Source organism: Cydia strobilella, chromosome 16, assembly GCF_947568885.1.
Source record: "Cydia strobilella chromosome 16, ilCydStro3.1, whole genome shotgun sequence".
In the NCBI taxonomy this organism is placed as follows: domain Eukaryota; kingdom Metazoa; phylum Arthropoda; class Insecta; order Lepidoptera; family Tortricidae; genus Cydia; species Cydia strobilella.
This window is the reverse complement of record NC_086056.1, coordinates 9,720,780-9,739,943: the sequence shown is the minus strand read 5'-3', so window position 1 is coordinate 9,739,943 and position 19,164 is coordinate 9,720,780. Positions and strand designations below refer to the sequence as shown.

Sequence of the window (19,164 nt, the reverse complement as noted above, 5' to 3'; positions counted from 1 at the left end):
CACTGGAGTCACTCATTTTTTACGATATTATAATAAAAAACTGAAAATTCTGTATTTTTACGTGAGAAGTTTTCAAGTAAAAATTTTGTTGACAATGTTGACATTTCTGACGTATGAAATGTCAATGATGCGTTTTGAAATTGCATCGACTCAACTTGTGCGTTCAGAATTATATTTAACATCATTATTAAAAAACAAACGTTTCTTATGGAACTTTAAGGTTTATGACATAAAATCATTAAATAAAGCTAAATTTGGTATTTTTTATTAGATTCTCAAAACATTTGTTTAATGATAATTAATATCGAACGAACCATTATTATGAGCGTTTTACGTTTTGTTATCTATCAAGCTACTCAAACACGCTCCATCCAAGGTCAAATTACTTTCCCCACTAGTGGATAAAATGCGTTTTTCCCCGCTTGTTTTAAAGGATAAAAGACAGTTTAACTAACTAGTGAGGGGAAAAATCTATTTTTACCGGGTGACGGTAACCTTTTTGGGGTTCCGTACCCAAAGGGTAAAACGCGATCCTATTACTAAGACTCCACTGTCCGTCTGTCTGTCTGTCTACCTGTCTTTCTGTCTGTCCATCTGTATGTCATCAGGCTGTATCTCATGAACCTTGATAGCTAGACAGTTGAAATTTTCACATATGATGTATTTCTGTTGCCGCTATAATAACAAATACTAAAAACAGAATAAAATCAATATTTAAGCAAAAGGCAAGAAAATCACGTTGTATGGAGATGGAGCCCATACAACAAACGTGATTTTTTTGCAGTTTTTTGCGTAATGGTACGGAACCCTTCGTGCGCGAGTCTGACTCGCACTTGGCCGTTTTTTTACCTAGGTACTCGGCTGGCTGTCGTAAACATGTTGTCCACTCGGTCGCATAATTCTGATTCAGTTTCTGAGTGACGTGCGTCCAGTCCAGTCAGTCAGTAAGTATAGAATTATTGTTTTTGTTGGTTTATTTCGTTGGTTTTTGTGGTGATTGCAATTGTGTGCTCAAATTTTGATAGGTATGGACCTCGAGAAGTTCCGTCTGTAGCTTAAGGTTTTCCTTTTCTTATTTATTATAATAATTGTAAATTAAAAAAGAGATTATTTATTTTAGGTGAAATTACTCACATTCTGTAAGAATTACGAAACCAAAGATAATATATTTACTTCACCAATCACTGCTCAAAACATGCAAGATTGTAGTGCAGGATCCTCTGTGGAGAAAATAGTGCAGACCAAACGCTGGCTGAGCTCCTGCAGGACTCAGCCGGCTCCGGCCATGACTATTAAGGTAATTAAAATAAAACATAGTCACACACCTGTGTGTGTGTGTGTGTGTGTGTGTGTGTGTGTGTGTGTGTGTGTGTGTGTGTGTGTGTAAGCCGTCATTTCAGTCACTTCTAAACTTACCTCCATCTCTGGTCTGGCGCAGCGCAACAAGCAACTGGTGAGCCTTTTGCAAACAGATGTGTGTGTGAGAGAAAATATTTCCCTTTTCCACTCTCAAAAAATTCCACGAACACCTAACAACTGACCTGAGCCTATTTTCTACAAAAGTAAAAAAAGTTACAAAAGTTAACAAAGTTTTAAATGTTATATTTTCTACAACATTTCTTAGGTCATAGACATGGAAACCGGCAAAAGAAAGACCGTGGGCGAGGAAGGCGAGCTATGGATCAAGTCGCCCCTCCGCATGAAGGGCTACATGGGCGACCCGGCGGCCAGCGAGGCGCTGCTCGACCAGGAGGGCTACGTGCGCACGGGCGACATCGGCCACTACGACAACGAGGGCGCCTTCTATTTCGTCGATAGACTTAAGGAGCTCATCAAGTACAACGGCTTTCAGGTAGGTACAATATAATACTAATAGCAACACATTTGAACAAACTTCGGTAGTCCTTTTTTCCACAAGCTTCGACAGGCAGGTCGACAAATAATCCGTTAAATACGTTTAACGGATTATTTGTCCACTGTTGGATTGAGGATTTTCATGAACGAGGATTTGTAGTCTAAACATTTTACAATCACAGAAACGCGCGTAAATCATCGCTCTGCGTGAACGTTTATATGAGGGGCTACTTCGACCAGGAGAGCTAAGTGCGCATGGCGATGTTGGCTATTAGTTTAGTTAAGGATAATGTCAGGATTGGCAATCCATTGCCTAAATTACCTAATATCTACTTAATGGCGTGGAAAAAGAACGACTCATTTTTGTCAGCCCTGTAGGGTAGACCGGGGGCAATAGTACCATCGTTATTATCTTCATAACTACAACGAAATATGCGTATGTGGGTATACACGATGGAGGATACTTGTCCGGACCTGCTCACCAGTCAGCCGCTCGCTGCGACGCGGAACGGAGGTGTAGGAGACCATCTTTGTTTCCGGGTGATCAAAGTAAGTATTTACGAGGAATGTTTTGTCTTATTACTCAAAACTAAGTAATCCTAGTGTTAGATTGGTATTGGATTATGATTAGTCAGTTATCAAAGTTTGTTATGTGGTACAGTATGGGGATGAATAATGACATTTTGATTTGTTTACCTGTCAGCTCTGATGTTAATTTGGAAATGTTTTGTAGCGAAATAGTTTAATTTACCGAACTGTTCTTTTTAGCAGTTTATTATTTACATTATTAACATTGTTCCGGTCCGAACTATGTATAGTTTTGGGCATTTTTGTCATTTACTATTTAATATTCAACACTTATAGGCCAGGAAATGAATGTCCAAAAAAAGTTATAGAGGGAAATGCTTGGAACACAATTTTTGAGTTCGTAGCTTTGTTTGGACTAGTTAGGTGAACATATCAAAAGTCCCCGGCCGTAACCCTGGTGCTGGGGGGGGGGGGGGAGAGGAGGGGTTGAAGGCCCTAGTCGGCCAAGGATCGAAAACCGCGTGCGATTTATTGTAAGGTAAGGTCTGTGGAGCCTTAAAATAAACTGTATCTGTCTGTGATAACCCGTAATCTTTCTTGTCAAATGTCAAATACCTACATGTTACCTATATGTTATTTAGTTTTTATAAATCTTGCCAATTATTTTAATATCGTAATTTAAAAAAAACAATGTTATATATAAATGTGTAAAGAAAGAAGAAAGAAATAAAGAAAGAAAAGACATTTATTGTAAAAACCTTCTACAAACAGCGCCACTTCAGTTACAAAAAAATAGTTATTTGTCAAACAAGAGAGGAAAGTTGGTTTTTCTTGCGAGTGTTTATATTGTCCCGAGCGTAGAAAGGGACTCAAAAACACGAGATGTAAAATTACTTTGCTCTCGTGTTGCACACATAATTTTTCACCTCAGTAGTGAGAACATATTAAAGGTTAAAATGTATTTCACAGAATAATCAGAAAAAAAAAGTATTATAATATGTACGATACGATAAGATACGATACGATACGATACGAGACGAGACCGGACCGGACCGGACCGGCCGGACCGGACCGGACCGGACCGTACCGTTCCGTACCGTACCGTATCGTACCGTACCGTACCGTACCATAAAAAAAATGTTATAAAAGTATGAAGGTCATGGCCTTCACTAAATTAAAAAGCTACATTGTTTCACTCCCTGGAGTGAGGAAAGTCGCACTTTCCTCACTCCTGGGAGTGACGAAAGTAGGCTTGTTCGAGCTGCTGAGGTGAAAAAGAACTTACTCACTATATAAACACTTAAATTAAAGCTAGGTACATGGTAGTTATAAAAAAAGGAGTAAGGTCTTAGAATTACAACATAAATTTTGGCGCCGATATAGTATAGGCGGAGGTATGTTGTTCCAGCATTTCGTTGTTAAAGCGAGCACTTTCATTTGATACCAAACTCGACCATACTTTCTTGCAAATAAAATGACCAGAATAGCAAGACCCTCACAAATAGCTTTTCATTTCTCATGCTCTGAAAGAGGGTCATTGTTGTTCTAAAAGGTGTGCAGAAAATGATACGTGTCTGCACTAGAGCATTTTACGTTCGAAGTAAGATTTTTTTAATTTTTTTAAGATAAGCAATTGAAATTTGATTTTATATGGATTTGTTATACAATTTTCATTCTGATATTTGACTCTCCATTCCATAAAATATAACGATGCTTTTGTCTAAATTGTTAATTAAAAGGACCCTCAAGAAATACTATAAAAATGTATACTTAGTCATGTTTTTAAAAAAACACATGCATTTTACTTTCCTCGTATTCGAAATGAAAAGTAGAGTGTTTAACTCGGATGAAAGGCATCATTTCTGCCTCGGACTATTGGCGCTCGAACGCAGTGAGAAAATACCTCGGTAAAAATGAGTGCCTTTCATCCCTTGGTTAACAATCTACTATTTTGGCCTTCTCCTTCTACGCTTTTCTAGCTCCATGCATAACCCCTTGATTGAGCCTGCTCATAATTTAATGACTAAAATATAATGCCTTCATCGACACGTTTACCCAATTTCATTTAAATTAGAACAGATTTACCTACTTAAGTCCATGAAACTATCGTTCAGCTAAAAAACATGGAAATGCTGGGACGTGTAGCCGGCCGTGTGTTCCAAGTTGAATGTAAGAATTTCACTTCGCTTCCCTCGCTCGTTCGAATATGTATGCCAACGACCGACGTGGTATAAATAAATATACAAAAAATTACAGCTCTAGCATTATCCAAGACGAAGCTACGAGGGTTCGAAAATACGGCGAAACGTGCCGAGAAAAGATATGCACTGCTTTTTTCCCTTTGTCTCGTCTTGGCGGGGGCACGGCCGTGCCCCCAGATTTTTAAGAAAAAAAACCGACTTCAATGGGGGCCGCTGAAAGTTCACTTATTGTTGATGGTGCACTCTTAGATTCCAGACAATGAAATGAAAAAGACAGCATCTTTTGCCTAATTATGTAGAAAAGGAGGTAAAACCAGCCACTTTTCTATTCTAGTAGCATTTCGTTTTTGTAAGGGTCGCAGTTCTAACCCAACCTAACCTACTTTTCTGATAGCATTTCGTTTCTGTAAGGGTCACAGCTCTAACCTAACCTAACCTACTTTTCTGATAGCAGTTCTGTTCTGTAAGAATCGCAGTTCAAAAAATAACCCACTTTTCTAGTAGCATTTCCGGGTCCGGGCTTGGGTCCGGATCCGAGTCCGGGTCCGGGTCCGAGTTGGGGTCCATGTCCAGACCCGGGTCCGGGTCCGAGTCCGGGTCCAAGTTTGGGTCTGGGTATGGACCCAGACCCAAACTTGGACCCGAAAAGAAGAAAACAAATCGCCAAACGTGAACTATGTGTCATTGAAGAGTTCCATTCTGATCATCATCAGCAGTTCCACTTCATCAAATGTCACTTTTTTAATGTAAATGCTGGATTTGTTGATGAAAATACAAAAATCACTATATGTATGCCTTTCACATTTGAGGGGTTCCCTCGGTTCCTCGTGGGTCTCATCATCAGAACTCGAGCTTGACAAAAATATGTCGTAAAAACTTAAGTTGCTTAACAAACATAAAGAAGAGGACGAATCGCCAAACGTAAACTGTGCGTCATTAAAGAGTTTCATTCTGATCATCATCAGCAGTTCCACTTCATCAAATGTCACTTTTTAAAATGGAAATGCTAGATTTGTTGATAAAAATACAAAAATCACTATATGTATGCCTTTCACATTTGAGGAGTTCCCTCGAATCCCATCATCAGAACTCGAGCTTGACAAAAATGTTTCTTGAGAACCTAACTTGCTTAACAAACATAACGAAGAGGACAAATCGCCAAACGTGAACTATGCGTCATTGAAGAGTTCCGTTCTGATCATCATCAGCAGTTCCACTTCATTAAATGTCACTATTTAAATGTAAGTGCTTGATTTGTTGATGAAAATACTAAAATCACTATATGTATGCCTTTAACATTTGAGGAGTTCCCTCGATCTCATCATCAGAACTGCTTTTTGAAAACGGAACCAATCTGTATGTACCTATATATACTTACAATAAATTTTTTTTTTTCAAAATCGGTCCAGAAATGACGGAGTTATGGAGTAACAAACATAAAAAATAAAATAAAAAAAAAAACAAAAAAAACATACAACCGAATTGAGAACCTCCTCCTTTGAAATCTTGAAGTCGGTTAAAAATATGTATAGGTAGGTATCAAATAATTAAATATACACTTTGACCTTACCCTTATCTTGAATACCTATTCATTGCATTTTTAGGTGACAAAAGATGCACTTGTACGAGAATAACACAAAATTCAAAAACAACTGATAAGGAGATTGCAGGTTACAGATAGTTACACTTTCGAGGGTAAATGAATAACGATGATTAATAGATTAAGTCTGTTTATGCCTGATTGCAGTCTAGACATAGTAAATGCCTAAGCTCTAAACGATTACTATTTATGATTAATACGGTAATAAACTAAAATAGATGTCATATATTAAACTATGCTACTCAAGTATACTCACATTGCTTTAAAAAAAAAAGTAATTGTTCTATAGTCTTATGTAACGTATGTATGTTTGTAAGCATGTTTGATACTTAGGTACTTGATTAGTTGTGTATCCAATTGTAACTTCTGTGTATCTTCTTATTTATAGGCAGTGCCGAACAAGCCCTGTTTCTACTTGTTATCAATATCAGTATGTTATAATTAATGACTCTGGTCTTATTGTATATCTGCAAGTTAAAACTTATCTGTATGTGACTGTTTGTTTTCTAAATAAATTTAAAAAAAATAAAAAATAAAGAAAAAGTGACGAAGCCCTCCAGTGGTGAAGGCCGGATTCGAACCGGCGTCTTTAGCAATCCGGGCTGACGGCTTGAACTCCTAGGCCACCCCGCCACGGCGGAACCGACCGGTCCCAATGTCTCGACTATATGCCATCTTACTAAGACGGCGTCTTAGACAAACTCTAAGGACAAGCAGTGCTTGCACCTCCTATATGAATTCCTTATGGAATTACGATATAGCGAGAGACTGGTGCTGCCATCTATACACAACTTTAGATGGCAGCACCAGTCTCTTTCCCTATATTGTAATTCCGTAAGGAATAGGAATTCGTATAGGAGGTGTAAGCACGTACACGTACTGCTTATCCTTAGAGTTGGTATAAGCCAACCCTAGTCTTAGTAAGATGGCATATAGTCGAGACATTGGGACCGGTTCCGCCGTGGTGGGGTGGCGCGCCGGTTCGAATCCTGCCTTCACCACTGGACTGGACTTCATATATTTTAGTTTCTTAGAAACGTCTTAGAAAGTCAACGTCTCTTAGAAAAATATGATCATATAAGGAATTTTTTTGCCTTCTGGCTCAGGGTACAGCCTTAAGAGAATATCCCCTGAAAGGGTATAAGCGCTTAGTCTGGATTCAGCAATTATTTTCTATAACAAGATGTATTTTTTTCCGCAAATATATCTAGGACTTTTTTTATGTACAAATTAATATATAAGCTTTAATGTTGCCTTACACCTTATTTTCACACAGAACGTAGATTTAGAGTCAAACGCAAATTTCTCCAGGATGGTACACATTTTCCAAGATTACTGCGATTCCTCGAGGTCCCCAAATGTCTAATAGTGTGGACATGAAAATGACACATGCATACCAAATTTCAGGACTGTTCTACAGATTTCGAGGTTAGTCCTAATCCGATAGTGCATCGCAGCATATGTCAAAATGGCGAAAACACGGTCTGCAAGGGTGCCAATGCCAAGCTAAAAGCTTTGCTGACTGTACATGGAATGATACTTCTTTACAGTCATGATCATGAATGTTTTCTCTGAAAATCACAATTATTTATAGGTACCTATTACAACTTACAGGTAACTCCCGCGTCGAATGATGGTCCCTATGAGAGTCCACTTTTATATGGAGTAGCTGTCACTTAAAAACTTGTGTAGATTTAAACCAAGAAAAGTCTGCAACGATTTTGATAGCATACGCAGTGCGTTATTTATACGTCATAATCTCATAGAAGTTTGACGTTTAAAATAACACTTGCACTGCGTGTGCGTTGGCGTGTGCTATCAAAATCGATGCAGCTTGGTCTAACTCTAGACATGTTTTTGGAAACTTAGCACATTAATTTATTTAGGAATGTAGGATTTAATTAATAAAAATACGGCAAAAACATATTTTTTCAATTATTTTTCTAATTAAGCCCAACCACAAGAGACTTGAATGAACTGTCATAGCATAGGGACCATCATTTGACGCGGGAGGTATACACGTCTGGTAGTTAAGAGAACATCAAACGCTCAGTTCGCCTGTTTAAGGCTCAATTTCCCCTGTAGGTTATGGGAGTGTCAGAAGGCAGTTCCATTCGTTAAAAATTAAATAAAGAAGTCGACATTTTTGTAAATTTCGGGTCGGCAATCGCGCCTTGCGAGGGGAATTCCTTTGGTGGCCTGCTACTCTGACCTCCACCAAGGAACAGTGGCCAGACACCCTGTTTCATGCTCTCAAAATTGTATAGAGTTAGACCAAGCTATGTTGGCAGCGACTTTGATAGCACAGACTGCGCAAGTGTTAATTAAACGTCATAATTTAAAAGAACTTTGACGTTTAAAATAACACTTGCACAGTTTAGGTTATCAAAATCGCTGCCAACTTAGCTTGGTCTAATTCTAGTTATGTACCTTTTTCCGGGACTAGCTCTCCTTCAAAGATAGATATAGACACCCCTAATCAAGATTACTGGGTGTTCAAAATCCAGGAATGAATTAACTGATACCGATATTTAAAAAAAAGTGAATTACTTAGTATTCAAAATATTCAAAGCGAAGGAACAAACAATTTATGAAAAGTTGCCCTTCTGCAGGTGGCCCCAGCGGAGCTGGAAGCCCTTCTGCTGCAGCACCCGGGCGTGGCTGAAGCCGGCGTGGTGGGCGCACCCCATGAGAGCGCGGGCGAGCTGCCCACCGCTTTCGTGGTGCGCCAGCCCGGCGCCGCCGTCACCGAGCGGGAGCTGCAGGACCACGTGGCCAGCAAGGTAACGTACCTACATATGTAAACAAAAATACCACTACACCAGTACCTATACTGCTGCTGCAGTGGTCACACATGTCAGTATTCCTTCCCGCAACCCCCCGCTAACTTAAGGAGCGTTTCTATCATCTAAATTTTTTGAGTTGGTCACGCAGTCTGCTTCTTTATGTCCCATCCTCAAGCTGTTCGTCTCTGGAACTCTACCTCTGGACATTAGACGCGCTCAATCTCTTAAGGTATTAAAAAAAACGACTTTAAGATCATTATCTATCTCTGCCTTAGTGTTTGTATGTATATACATAATCGTTATTTTTTACTCGGTTGCTGACATGTTGCTGTTGTTGTTGTTGTTATATTTAGCTACTTATATTTCGGTTTGTTTTTTGTTTTTATGTATGTTTATGTATCCCTATTCTAATTTTCTTATGTGTATGTTTATTTATTGTGTGTATGAAAGTAGGCTTCATAGCGTATTTGCAATACCAGTAGGTATTATAGCCTTTTGATTAAATTATTTGTTTCCGCTACCCAAAGGTTGTCGGGAAGAAATCGCTGTTTAACGATTGTCTGATCGCTGATGAACGAAGAAACTGTTGTCTAGTTGAAACTTTCCTGTTGTCTAGCTCTAACCTCTAATAAATTGTTTTCTTTAATTAAGCTGTATCTTTTAATCTGTGCCAGTAAAGAGTATTAGAGTTAGACCAAGAAAAGTCTGCATCGATTTTAATAGCGCACGCAGTGCAAGTGTTATTTTAAACGTCAAACTTTTATGAAATAATGACGTATAAATAACACTTGCACTGCGTATGCTATCAAAATCGTTGCAGACTTTTCTTGGTTTAACTCTATATTCTAACGTATATGCGTATGCGGAATGAAAATGCGACCATAAAAATGGTCGCATTTTTATTATCACTTGTCATGACATGCGTCACTTTCGCACTTTCATACTTAGAACGTGTCAGGCATAGTGACAGATGATAAAAAGGCGACCATCATAGCCCTAAATATTGGACTAAGTTTTGAACATTTATATTTTAATGTAAAAAAAGAAAAACTGAAATTATATCTTACTGCCAATTTAAAGTCTATATCCTATCTGTCAATTATTCCGTTAAGTTTCATGATTCTATTTTTTTATTAGGTGCATATTATACATACTATAGTGTGTTCACTTTTTAACCTTTTTGCAGGATGCGCTGACCTTGGGCATCAATGGTGCATGTAGAGGAATCGAGATGACTAATAATATTACCATCAACAACAACATAGTGACTTTCAAAATGCGAGACACCAAAACTAAGACTACCAAATCATTTGTGATCCGGGATGAAATTATGAATAAGTTTAAAAACAACCCAAGAAATATTGTTTTCGCAACTAACACTATCAAAACAGCCAAGTCTCATGAAGATGTTCACAACGCCTCGTCAGCATCACACCAGCCACGTCTATCACTTAACACAGATCCACAGCCAGGCTCCCGTGACCCTCCGGTTAACATTGAGCATTACAGTCCTGATAAAATCAAAATTGATACCAAGCCAGAATCTTCCAGCACACTGCCATTTGCTAATTATCTTTATTGTATTATCATTATATTATCATTATCAACCACCACTGTACACAGCAGCCAGATTGGAGATTGCCAACAGTCTGCACTTGGTGGATCAAATTCTCAGTTTCTATTGCCTTCTCAGCGGGAAGGAAGGGCAAGTGAACAGTCAACCAGTGACACTGCATCCTTACAGCCAGGGTCAGTTTCAAATATACAGCAAACTAATATTCGTGGACCTGGTGGACCAGTAAAAGTTAAAATATACAATTGTCCTAATATGAGAAATGTTACATTTGATGACAATGGTGAACCTGGTGGAATAACAGCAGTTACACTAACCAATTGCGCTAATATGTTAAACGTTCACTTTATATTCAATGCTGGGCCTGGTAGAATAATAACAGTTACAATAACCAATGCCCCTAATATGTCAAATGTAAAATTTATTTTCTATGCTGCTCATTATCAACCAGTACACGGCAGCCAGATTGAAGATTGGCCAGAGTCTGCTGGATCAAATTCTCAGCTTCTATTGCCTTCTCAGCAGGAAGGAAGGGCAAGTGAGCAGTCAACCAGTGACACTGCATCCTCACAGCCAGGGTCAGTTTCAAATATACAACAAACTAATATTCGTGAACCTGGTGGGCCAGTAAGAGTTACATTAATGAATTGCCCTTCTATGAGAAATGTTATATTTAATTACAATGGTAAACCTGGTGGAATAATAACAGTTACACCAACCAATTGCGCTAATATGTCAAACGTTAAATTTATTTTCAATTCTGGACCTGGTAGAACAATAACATTTAAAATAACCAATTGCCCTGGTATGTCAAATGTAACATTTATTTTCAATGCTGGACCTGGTAGAACAATATCAGTTACAATAACCAATCGCCCTAATATGTCAAACGTTACATATATTTACGACTGAATTTTTCACAAACATTTAATTTCTTGACTCGCAAAGTGCTCGCAAAATTACCTTAGTATTTTATACAACGTATATTCTATTCTTTACATAAATCTTTTATTTTTAGATGATGTATTTCTGTTGCTGCTATACAACAAATACTAAAAACACCTCCTCCCGCGTACGCTTCGGCTGTGGAATGAGCTCCCTGCCAAGGTTTTCCCGAGGGGCTACAGTATGGGGTTCTTCAAAAAAGGAGTGTACAGATTTTTAAAGGGTCGGCAACGCGCATGTAATATCTCTGGTGTTGCAGGCGTCCATAGGCTACGGTGACTGCTTACCATCAGGCGGGCCGTATGCTTGTTTGCCACCGTCGTGGTATTTAAAAAAAAAAACAGAATAATATAAATATTGAAATGGGGCTCCCTTACAACAAACGTGATTTTTTTGCTGTTTTTTTCCGTAATGGTACGGAACCCTTCGTGCGCGAGTCCGACTCGCGCTTGGCCGGTTTTTTTATTTACTTTTTGAAAGTCTGTACAACGACTGGACCGCGACCTTGGTACCGTCAAAATATCTCGCTCGCTTTCTTGCTCTCAGCATACGGCGACCCACCTTAAGCGGCTAACACATTACCGCACTGCACCAAGGTCATTGTGCGACGCACATATAAGTAAGAGCGAGAAAGAGATATTGCTTTCTCGCTCTTACTTATTGCTTTAAGAACTTATGGGGGTAAGTTAGAGCGAGAAAGAAATATTATAGCCATATTTAAAAGACTATCGTAAAAGCCGTTAGAGACTACCACACCTCACCGCGATCTTGGTGCGGTGCGGCGCACGTATCGATAGTGTGCCAGGTGGTCACCGTACGTACGTTAAGGACGCAGCTATAAGTTAGAGCTCTTATACCTTAGATTTTATTCATATCTAGAAAACCCCGATTTCGTCACTCACTCATCAAAACCTTTGGGATACTTCCTGAAATCCTAGCTGAAATTTGGTATGTAAGATAGTCGTAGTACACAAACAACAGAAAAATTCAAAAACTTGAAATTTTTAGCCCCTAAGGGGGTGAAATTTTGTATGGGGAATTAATAGCTTATATTAATTAGCTTCTCATAAGCAACTTACAAATAAAAATGAAATCACACCAAAAACATTTTCATGTAAAATATTGCCAAGACGAAACCTTAACCCTTAAATGCATGATTTTTTGTATAACTTTTTAATAAATTGAAATAGATGTGTCATGTTGTATAGATTGAGGGAATAATATTTTGGATAGCTGCATATTGAGCCACGGACCATCAAATATACGATGCATATATACATCATTATGCATTTAAGGGTTAAGGCTCTCACTGTGAAAAAGTTATCAGATCTCTCGTAGAGCCTAGCTTCTAACTCTATACAAGCCCTTACTTCACAAACTCTACACCTTAGCCAAAATATGTGGCTTGGCCGTTTCGCTTAAAATTCCATAATAAACGTTTGATTTTTAATAATGATGTTAAATATAATTCTGAACGCACAAGTTAAGTCGATGCAATTTCAAAACGCATCATTGACATTTCATACGTCAGAAATGTCAACATTGTCAACAAAAATTTTACTTAAAAACTTCTCACGTAAAAGTACAGAATTTCCATGAAATAAAACTATGAAAACGGATTATATCGCGTATATTGAATTTATAATACATCCCGACGTTTCGAACTCTTTACAGCGTTCGTGGTCAACGGGTGACCCGCCCGTTGACCACGAACGCTGTAAAGAGTTCGAAACGTCGGGATGTATTATAAATTCAATATACGCGATATAATCCGTTTTCATAGTTTTATTTCATGAGTAACTATCGCGGTAACCGAAGACAATATTATACAGAATTTCCAGTTTTTTGTTATAATATCGTAAAAAATTAGTGATTCCAGTTGATGAAGATGATCTAACGCCTGTGGATGTTGCACTTTCCTCGCTATAGTGAGGGGAAAAGTTTGTGTTACACACGGGTGCAAATGTATTTTACTTCTCGTGTGTTAAAACACTCGCTACGCTCAGGATTCTATTTTAGAACTATACTTTTCAACTATAGAATCTTTTCGCTTGCTCGTGTTTCAATTCCACACTCGCGGGTAAAATACAACTTTGCACCCTTGTATAACAAATAACTATTATTTGACTCCAGATTCAAAGTATTGCTTACATTGCCTTTGGCCGTTTTCGTTACTACAAGAACTATTTTGTATAATAAAAAATAACTAGACCCGTTGCGGCGTCAAAACGCCGCTAGAATGGTTCTAAAAGTTAGGTTGCCTGTCCACTGGAGCGGAGCGGTAAGCTGGGAAAAAATCCAGCAATAGAACTTCATTAAAATTATAGAGCGGAGATTTTATTCCATTCAATCGGTGGATTTTTTCCTCGCTCATCGCTCCCCCACCTCGCTCCGCTCAGTCTAAGACTAAACGCATACTAAACGCTTAATGAAATAAAAAAAACTCAAAAGCAATATAAACGGGTACATAAAGTATCCTATCAAAACATTACATGTAAAAAGATTCATAAAAACGGGTACAGTGTATGTATACGTAGGCGAGAGTGGGGCAAGACGGGGTGGCGGGTATGACTGGTTAGCGGCTTTATATGGCGACACGAGTGACCAACCAGAATCCCGTTATTGCATGACGATGCGTCGCCATCATGGCAATCAGTTCGCACAGTGACCGGCGAGACAAAATGGTGTCGTTAATTAATTATTTGCAATAAAACTGTTTTTGCCATATTCCTTGTATTTTTTTATTTTATTTAACCAAATACCACAATACATCATCATATTTTTTTTTTATTTAACACAAACCTATGTTTGTTGTCTTAATATCACCAGCCCAAATATAGTGTTAATTTATTCCTATGGACCAGCAATCACGCCAACAGCTAAGGACTTGTTTGGTTTCAAATACGGAATGGTTTTTTTTACAAAAAAAATCGGATTTCATTAGGCACATGGGGGCAAGACGGGGTACGTCTTGCCCGCCGTAGTTTTAAAGTGATGAGGAATTGCGTAGAGGCCATGAAAAAAGCGGTGGATGCTGTTATAGAAGGGAAGATGGGTACACATGTTAGTTGCAAAATCAGCTTCTGTCCCTCAGTCGACTTATGAAATAAAAGTAAAAACAGTTCGTGAGAAGTTATCAGATGACGGTACTAATAGCCAAAAATTGAAGTCCCTAAAGATACTGTTTCTATGAATCATTCCTATCACACCATCTTGCCGCATAGGGGTACCCCATCTTATCCTACCTAGGGGGCAAGATGGAGAAGGCACCTTTTGTCATTTTGTTTTTAATTTAATTATCTACCTAGAGTTCCTAGTAAGTGTTGATTATGAAAGACTGATTACCAAAGATATAAAATAAAAATAACAAAACCTTAAAAAGAATAGCATTTTCAGTTTTATTGGACTTGAAACGTTAAGTACCCCGTCATGCCCCACTCTCCCCTATACAATCTCCACACAGTGATCCCATTTTCTCAACCTTTTCTTTGCTTTACTTTTTAACGACAATGACCGCTTACTGACTTACCGATGCGACCTTCATTGATTTGCTTTTTTGCCTATAAGAAAAATATTAACCCCCTTTTCCAGGCATTTATGAACCACATGCGTGTCAAAAAAATTTAATCATAGTTCTCTGATTTAACCCTTTTCCAGGCATAGTACGATTTATCGACCACATACCTATACGCGCCAATATAATTTCAACTTCTAGCATTCCAATTTAAGGTTTTTTATATGGAAAACCTGACGTTCCGTGTCTGGGCTATAACCGCGAAAATCGAAGTTCGAAGTTCAGATTGCGGGCATCTTTCTCTGTCACTCTAATTACGCCTTCATTGGAATAAAAGAGAAAGATCCCCGCAATTAGCAAATTTCGGTTTTCGCGGTAGACCCTTTGACCACGCTCTGACCTAATTTAGTTTTTTAGGGTTCCGTACCCAAAGGGTAAAAACGGGACCCGATTACTAAGACTCCGCTGTCCGGCTGTCCGTCTGTCCGTCCGTCTGTCTGTCACCAGGCTGTATCTCATGAACCGTGATAGCTAGACAGTTGAAATTTTCACAGATGATGTATTTCTGTTGCTGCTATACACAAATACTAAAAACACCTCCTCCCGCGTTCGCTTCGGCTGTGGAATGAGCTGAGGTTTTCCCGAGGGGCTACAGTATGGGGTTCTTCAAAAAAGGAGTGTACAGGTTTTTAAAGGGTCGGCAACGCGCATGTAATATCTCTGGTGTTGCAGGCGTCCATAGGCTACGGTGACTGCTTACCACCAGGCGGGTATGCTTGTTTGCCACCGTCGTGGTATTTAAAAAAAAAACAATATAAATATTGAAATGGGGCTCCCTTACAACAAACGTGATTTTTTTTGCTGTCTTTTTCCGTAATGGTACGGAACCCTTCGTGCGCGAGTCCGACTCGCGCTTGGCCGGTTTTTTATTTACTTTTTGAAAGTCTGTACAACGACTGGACCGCGACCTTGGTACCGTCAAAATATCTCGCTCGCTTTCTTGCTCTCAGCATACGGCGACCCACCTTAAGCGGCTTACACATTACCGCACCGCACCAAGGTCATTGTGCGACGCACCTATAAGTAAGAGCGAGAAAGAGATATTGCTTTCTCGCTGTTACTTATGGGGGTAAGTTAGAGCGAGAAAGAAATATTATAGCCATATTTAAGAGACTATCGTAAAACCGTTAGAGACTACCACACCTCACCGCGGTCTTGGTGCGGTGCGGCGCACGTATCGATAGTGTGCCAGGTGGTCACCGTACGTACGTTAAGGACGCAGCTATAAGTTAGAGCGAGAAAGAAATATTATAGCCATATTTAACAGACTATCGTAAAATCCGTTAGAGACTACCACACCTCATCGCGGTCTTGGTGCGGTGCGGCGCACGTATTGATTGTGTGCCAGGTGGTCACCGTACGTACGTTACGTACGCAGCTATAAGTTAGAGCGAGAAAGAGATATTTTGACAGCACCATACGGCTTTTCGAGATATTCTCTTTCTCGCTCTGCCTTATGAGTGTGGCGCACCAAGATCGCAGTGCGGTGCGGTAGTATGTTACAGCTTTTACACACGATCGCACATACGCCGCACCGCACCAAGGTCGCGGATCGATGCGGAAAATTGGCTGACCGTTTACTTTAAAGATAAGAACAATCCTCGCGTGCGTGCTTTTTGAAGTAAATAAAGATGCTTTTCCCCACCGTTTTGTATGGTTATTGGTGGGCTACAAATTCTGTCCCTCACGGGCGCACGTGGTAGGCCACTTCTATAGGATCCTACCTTCTATGTGCCAAAGCAACAATAAAATAAACATGTGTCATCTTGATGAGTACGATGTGGATGACACATGACATGTTTGTCAAACATCATCATCATCATGTGAGCCGATAGACGTCCACTGCTGGACATTGGTCTCCCCCAAGGCTCGCCACTCCGACCGATCCTGTGCCGCTCGCATCCACCGAATTCCCGCGACCTTCACCAGGTCGTCGCTCCATCTCGTTGGAGGCCTACCGGCAGTTCGTCTTCCGGTACGCGGACGCCACTCCAGAACCTTCCGGCCCCACCGGCCATCAGTTCTGCGAGCAATGTGCCCCGCCCAGGTTCTACTGCGGATATCATCATTTCTGACTCTATCACGCAGAGTATCATTTGTCAAACACAATAATATAATTTATGTTGTTTTAATATATTTTTTAGTGTGGTGTATGCACGTTACCGTCTCAAACCAATTTTAATAATATAATTTTTAGTGTGGTGTATGCACGTTACACGTTACCGTCTCAAAACAAATATTTGAATGGATTAGATACCTTACATATAGGTACATTGGATAGAGGTTTGAGTTTAATTCAATGTCAAGTCAGAACAAAGGTCACGTGGTATATTTTTTCAAATTAACTTTTGAGTACTCTATCGGGAAAAAATCAAAAAAATTAAGAGCTTATTGCAAATCTGTAGCATGAGACAAATCCAATGACTTATAATTTATTAAAATCGAACCAAAACTGTAGATCTGATAGCCATAACAACCGCGTAATATATATAATGGAATGGATAATGGTACGGCACCCTACGTGCGCGAGTCCGACTCGCACTTGGCCAGTTTTTTACATTTAGTCAATATGCATATGTAGTGACACGGAACCTTTCGATCACGAGACCAACTCGCACTTGACGCGAAAAAAGTTTGCATATATCAACATTTTTAAAATGAAAACAACCTGGCAATTTAGAGTATTGACATAATAGTCTCCTTAAAAGTTGACACAATATGTTTACTGTCATTCATTGTCAACAAACTGTAATAGTACATTAGTACATTACTACAGAGGCCGGGAAGGAAGGGGTTGCCGGCCGAATAGAATATACGGCCGAACGTAGTGAGGCCGGATAGTTATGAGGCCGACAACCCGTTTTCACGCCGATGTATGTATAGTGCTTTTCTCAAACGTTTAATATAGGTATATAGTTTGTCAAAGGACTGTCTTATTTCAAACATAGATGGAGAGAATCATTAAAGCAAATATTGCTTATAGTTTTTTTTAATGGCTGAATGCCACAATTATATGTGAAATAGAAATTAAAAAAAAGCCACTTCCCGGCCTAGGCCTGCAACTTTGTATGAAATTTCATTACAGACCTCTCGTCTAGCCGCGCCTGAAACGTGATACTTCCCAGCCTAATATAAAGAACGTAATATCAATATTACATAGCATGTTTGAGAAAAAATATTTTTCTCAAAAATGGACGTCCAAGTCAACGTTGCCGGTTAAAAAGTAGGTCGTGAAGTGCGTAGTTTATGGTCAGTCAAAAAATTAAAAAGTTAAAAACATTGCAGTCTCGATTTCGGGACTGCAATGTTGCATACAAATTCCATTATTTGTCGAGTTCCAAACTTTTTAAAAGTTGAAGTGGCCATATCAAATGAAGGCATAGGTTCATTAAACAGCCAAACAGATGATCGGTACTTATTATTATAATGTTGGTACCGCGGCTATCTAGGTGTCTCAAATAGGTTGGCGTATTTTCAGCAGAAAAATACACTTCCATTTTTAATTAAAAAAATAAAACGGGGGCAAAGCAAATTATAAGCAAATCTTTTTACTTTTTTCTGTGAAAATCTATATATATATAAACGTAAAAGTCCTGACTAACTGACTGACTCACTTAAATCAACGCCCAGCCCAAACCGTTGGACCTAGTGAACTGAATTTTTCACAATAGATAGCTTATATGACGTTAGTATCCTCTAAGAAGGGGTTTTTCAAAATTCATCCCCTAAGGTGGTGAAAAAGGGGTTGAAAGTTTGTATGGAGATCATAGATTTTTTTGAGTGCGGGACTTGAAACTTTGTATAAAGGCATATTATTAAAATACTAGAAAAATAATTTAAGCGTTTTTGAAAATTCATCCCTTAAGGTGGTGAAAAAGGGGTAGAAGGTTTGTATGGAGGTCAAACATTTTTTTTAAGTGCGCGACTTGAATCTTTGCATAAAGGCATGTTATTAGAATGCAAGAAAAGTGATTTCAGCGTGTAATTTTTAAACACTACAGTGGTTAAAAAGGGGTTGAAATTTTGTCGTGGTCCTAATTTTATTTTAAGCTAGGTACTTGAAACTTCATAGAAATATATATAATTAAAAGAGAAAAAAACTA

The 19,164-nt window shown here is 39.0% G+C and overlaps 1 protein-coding gene across 2 annotated transcripts in view; it reads left to right on the top strand.

Annotated features, from left to right (window-relative positions):
* The first annotated feature begins 1,628 nt into the window (after positions 1–1,628).
* Positions 1,629–19,164, top strand: part of LOC134748305 (uncharacterized) — an 80,002-nt gene continuing 62,466 nt past the window's right edge. Inside the window, exons 1-3 of one of the 2 annotated variants that reach the window (XM_063683058.1) lie at positions 1,629–1,852; positions 8,796–8,966; positions 10,156–10,756. In XM_063683058.1, coding sequence (XP_063539128.1) covers positions 1,634–1,852; positions 8,796–8,966; positions 10,156–10,756 — 991 coding nt within the window. In that variant the 5' untranslated portion in view covers positions 1,629–1,633. The remainder of the gene's footprint in view (positions 1,853–8,795; positions 8,967–10,155; positions 10,757–19,164) is intronic. The other variant, XM_063683057.1, reaches the window with a different exon arrangement.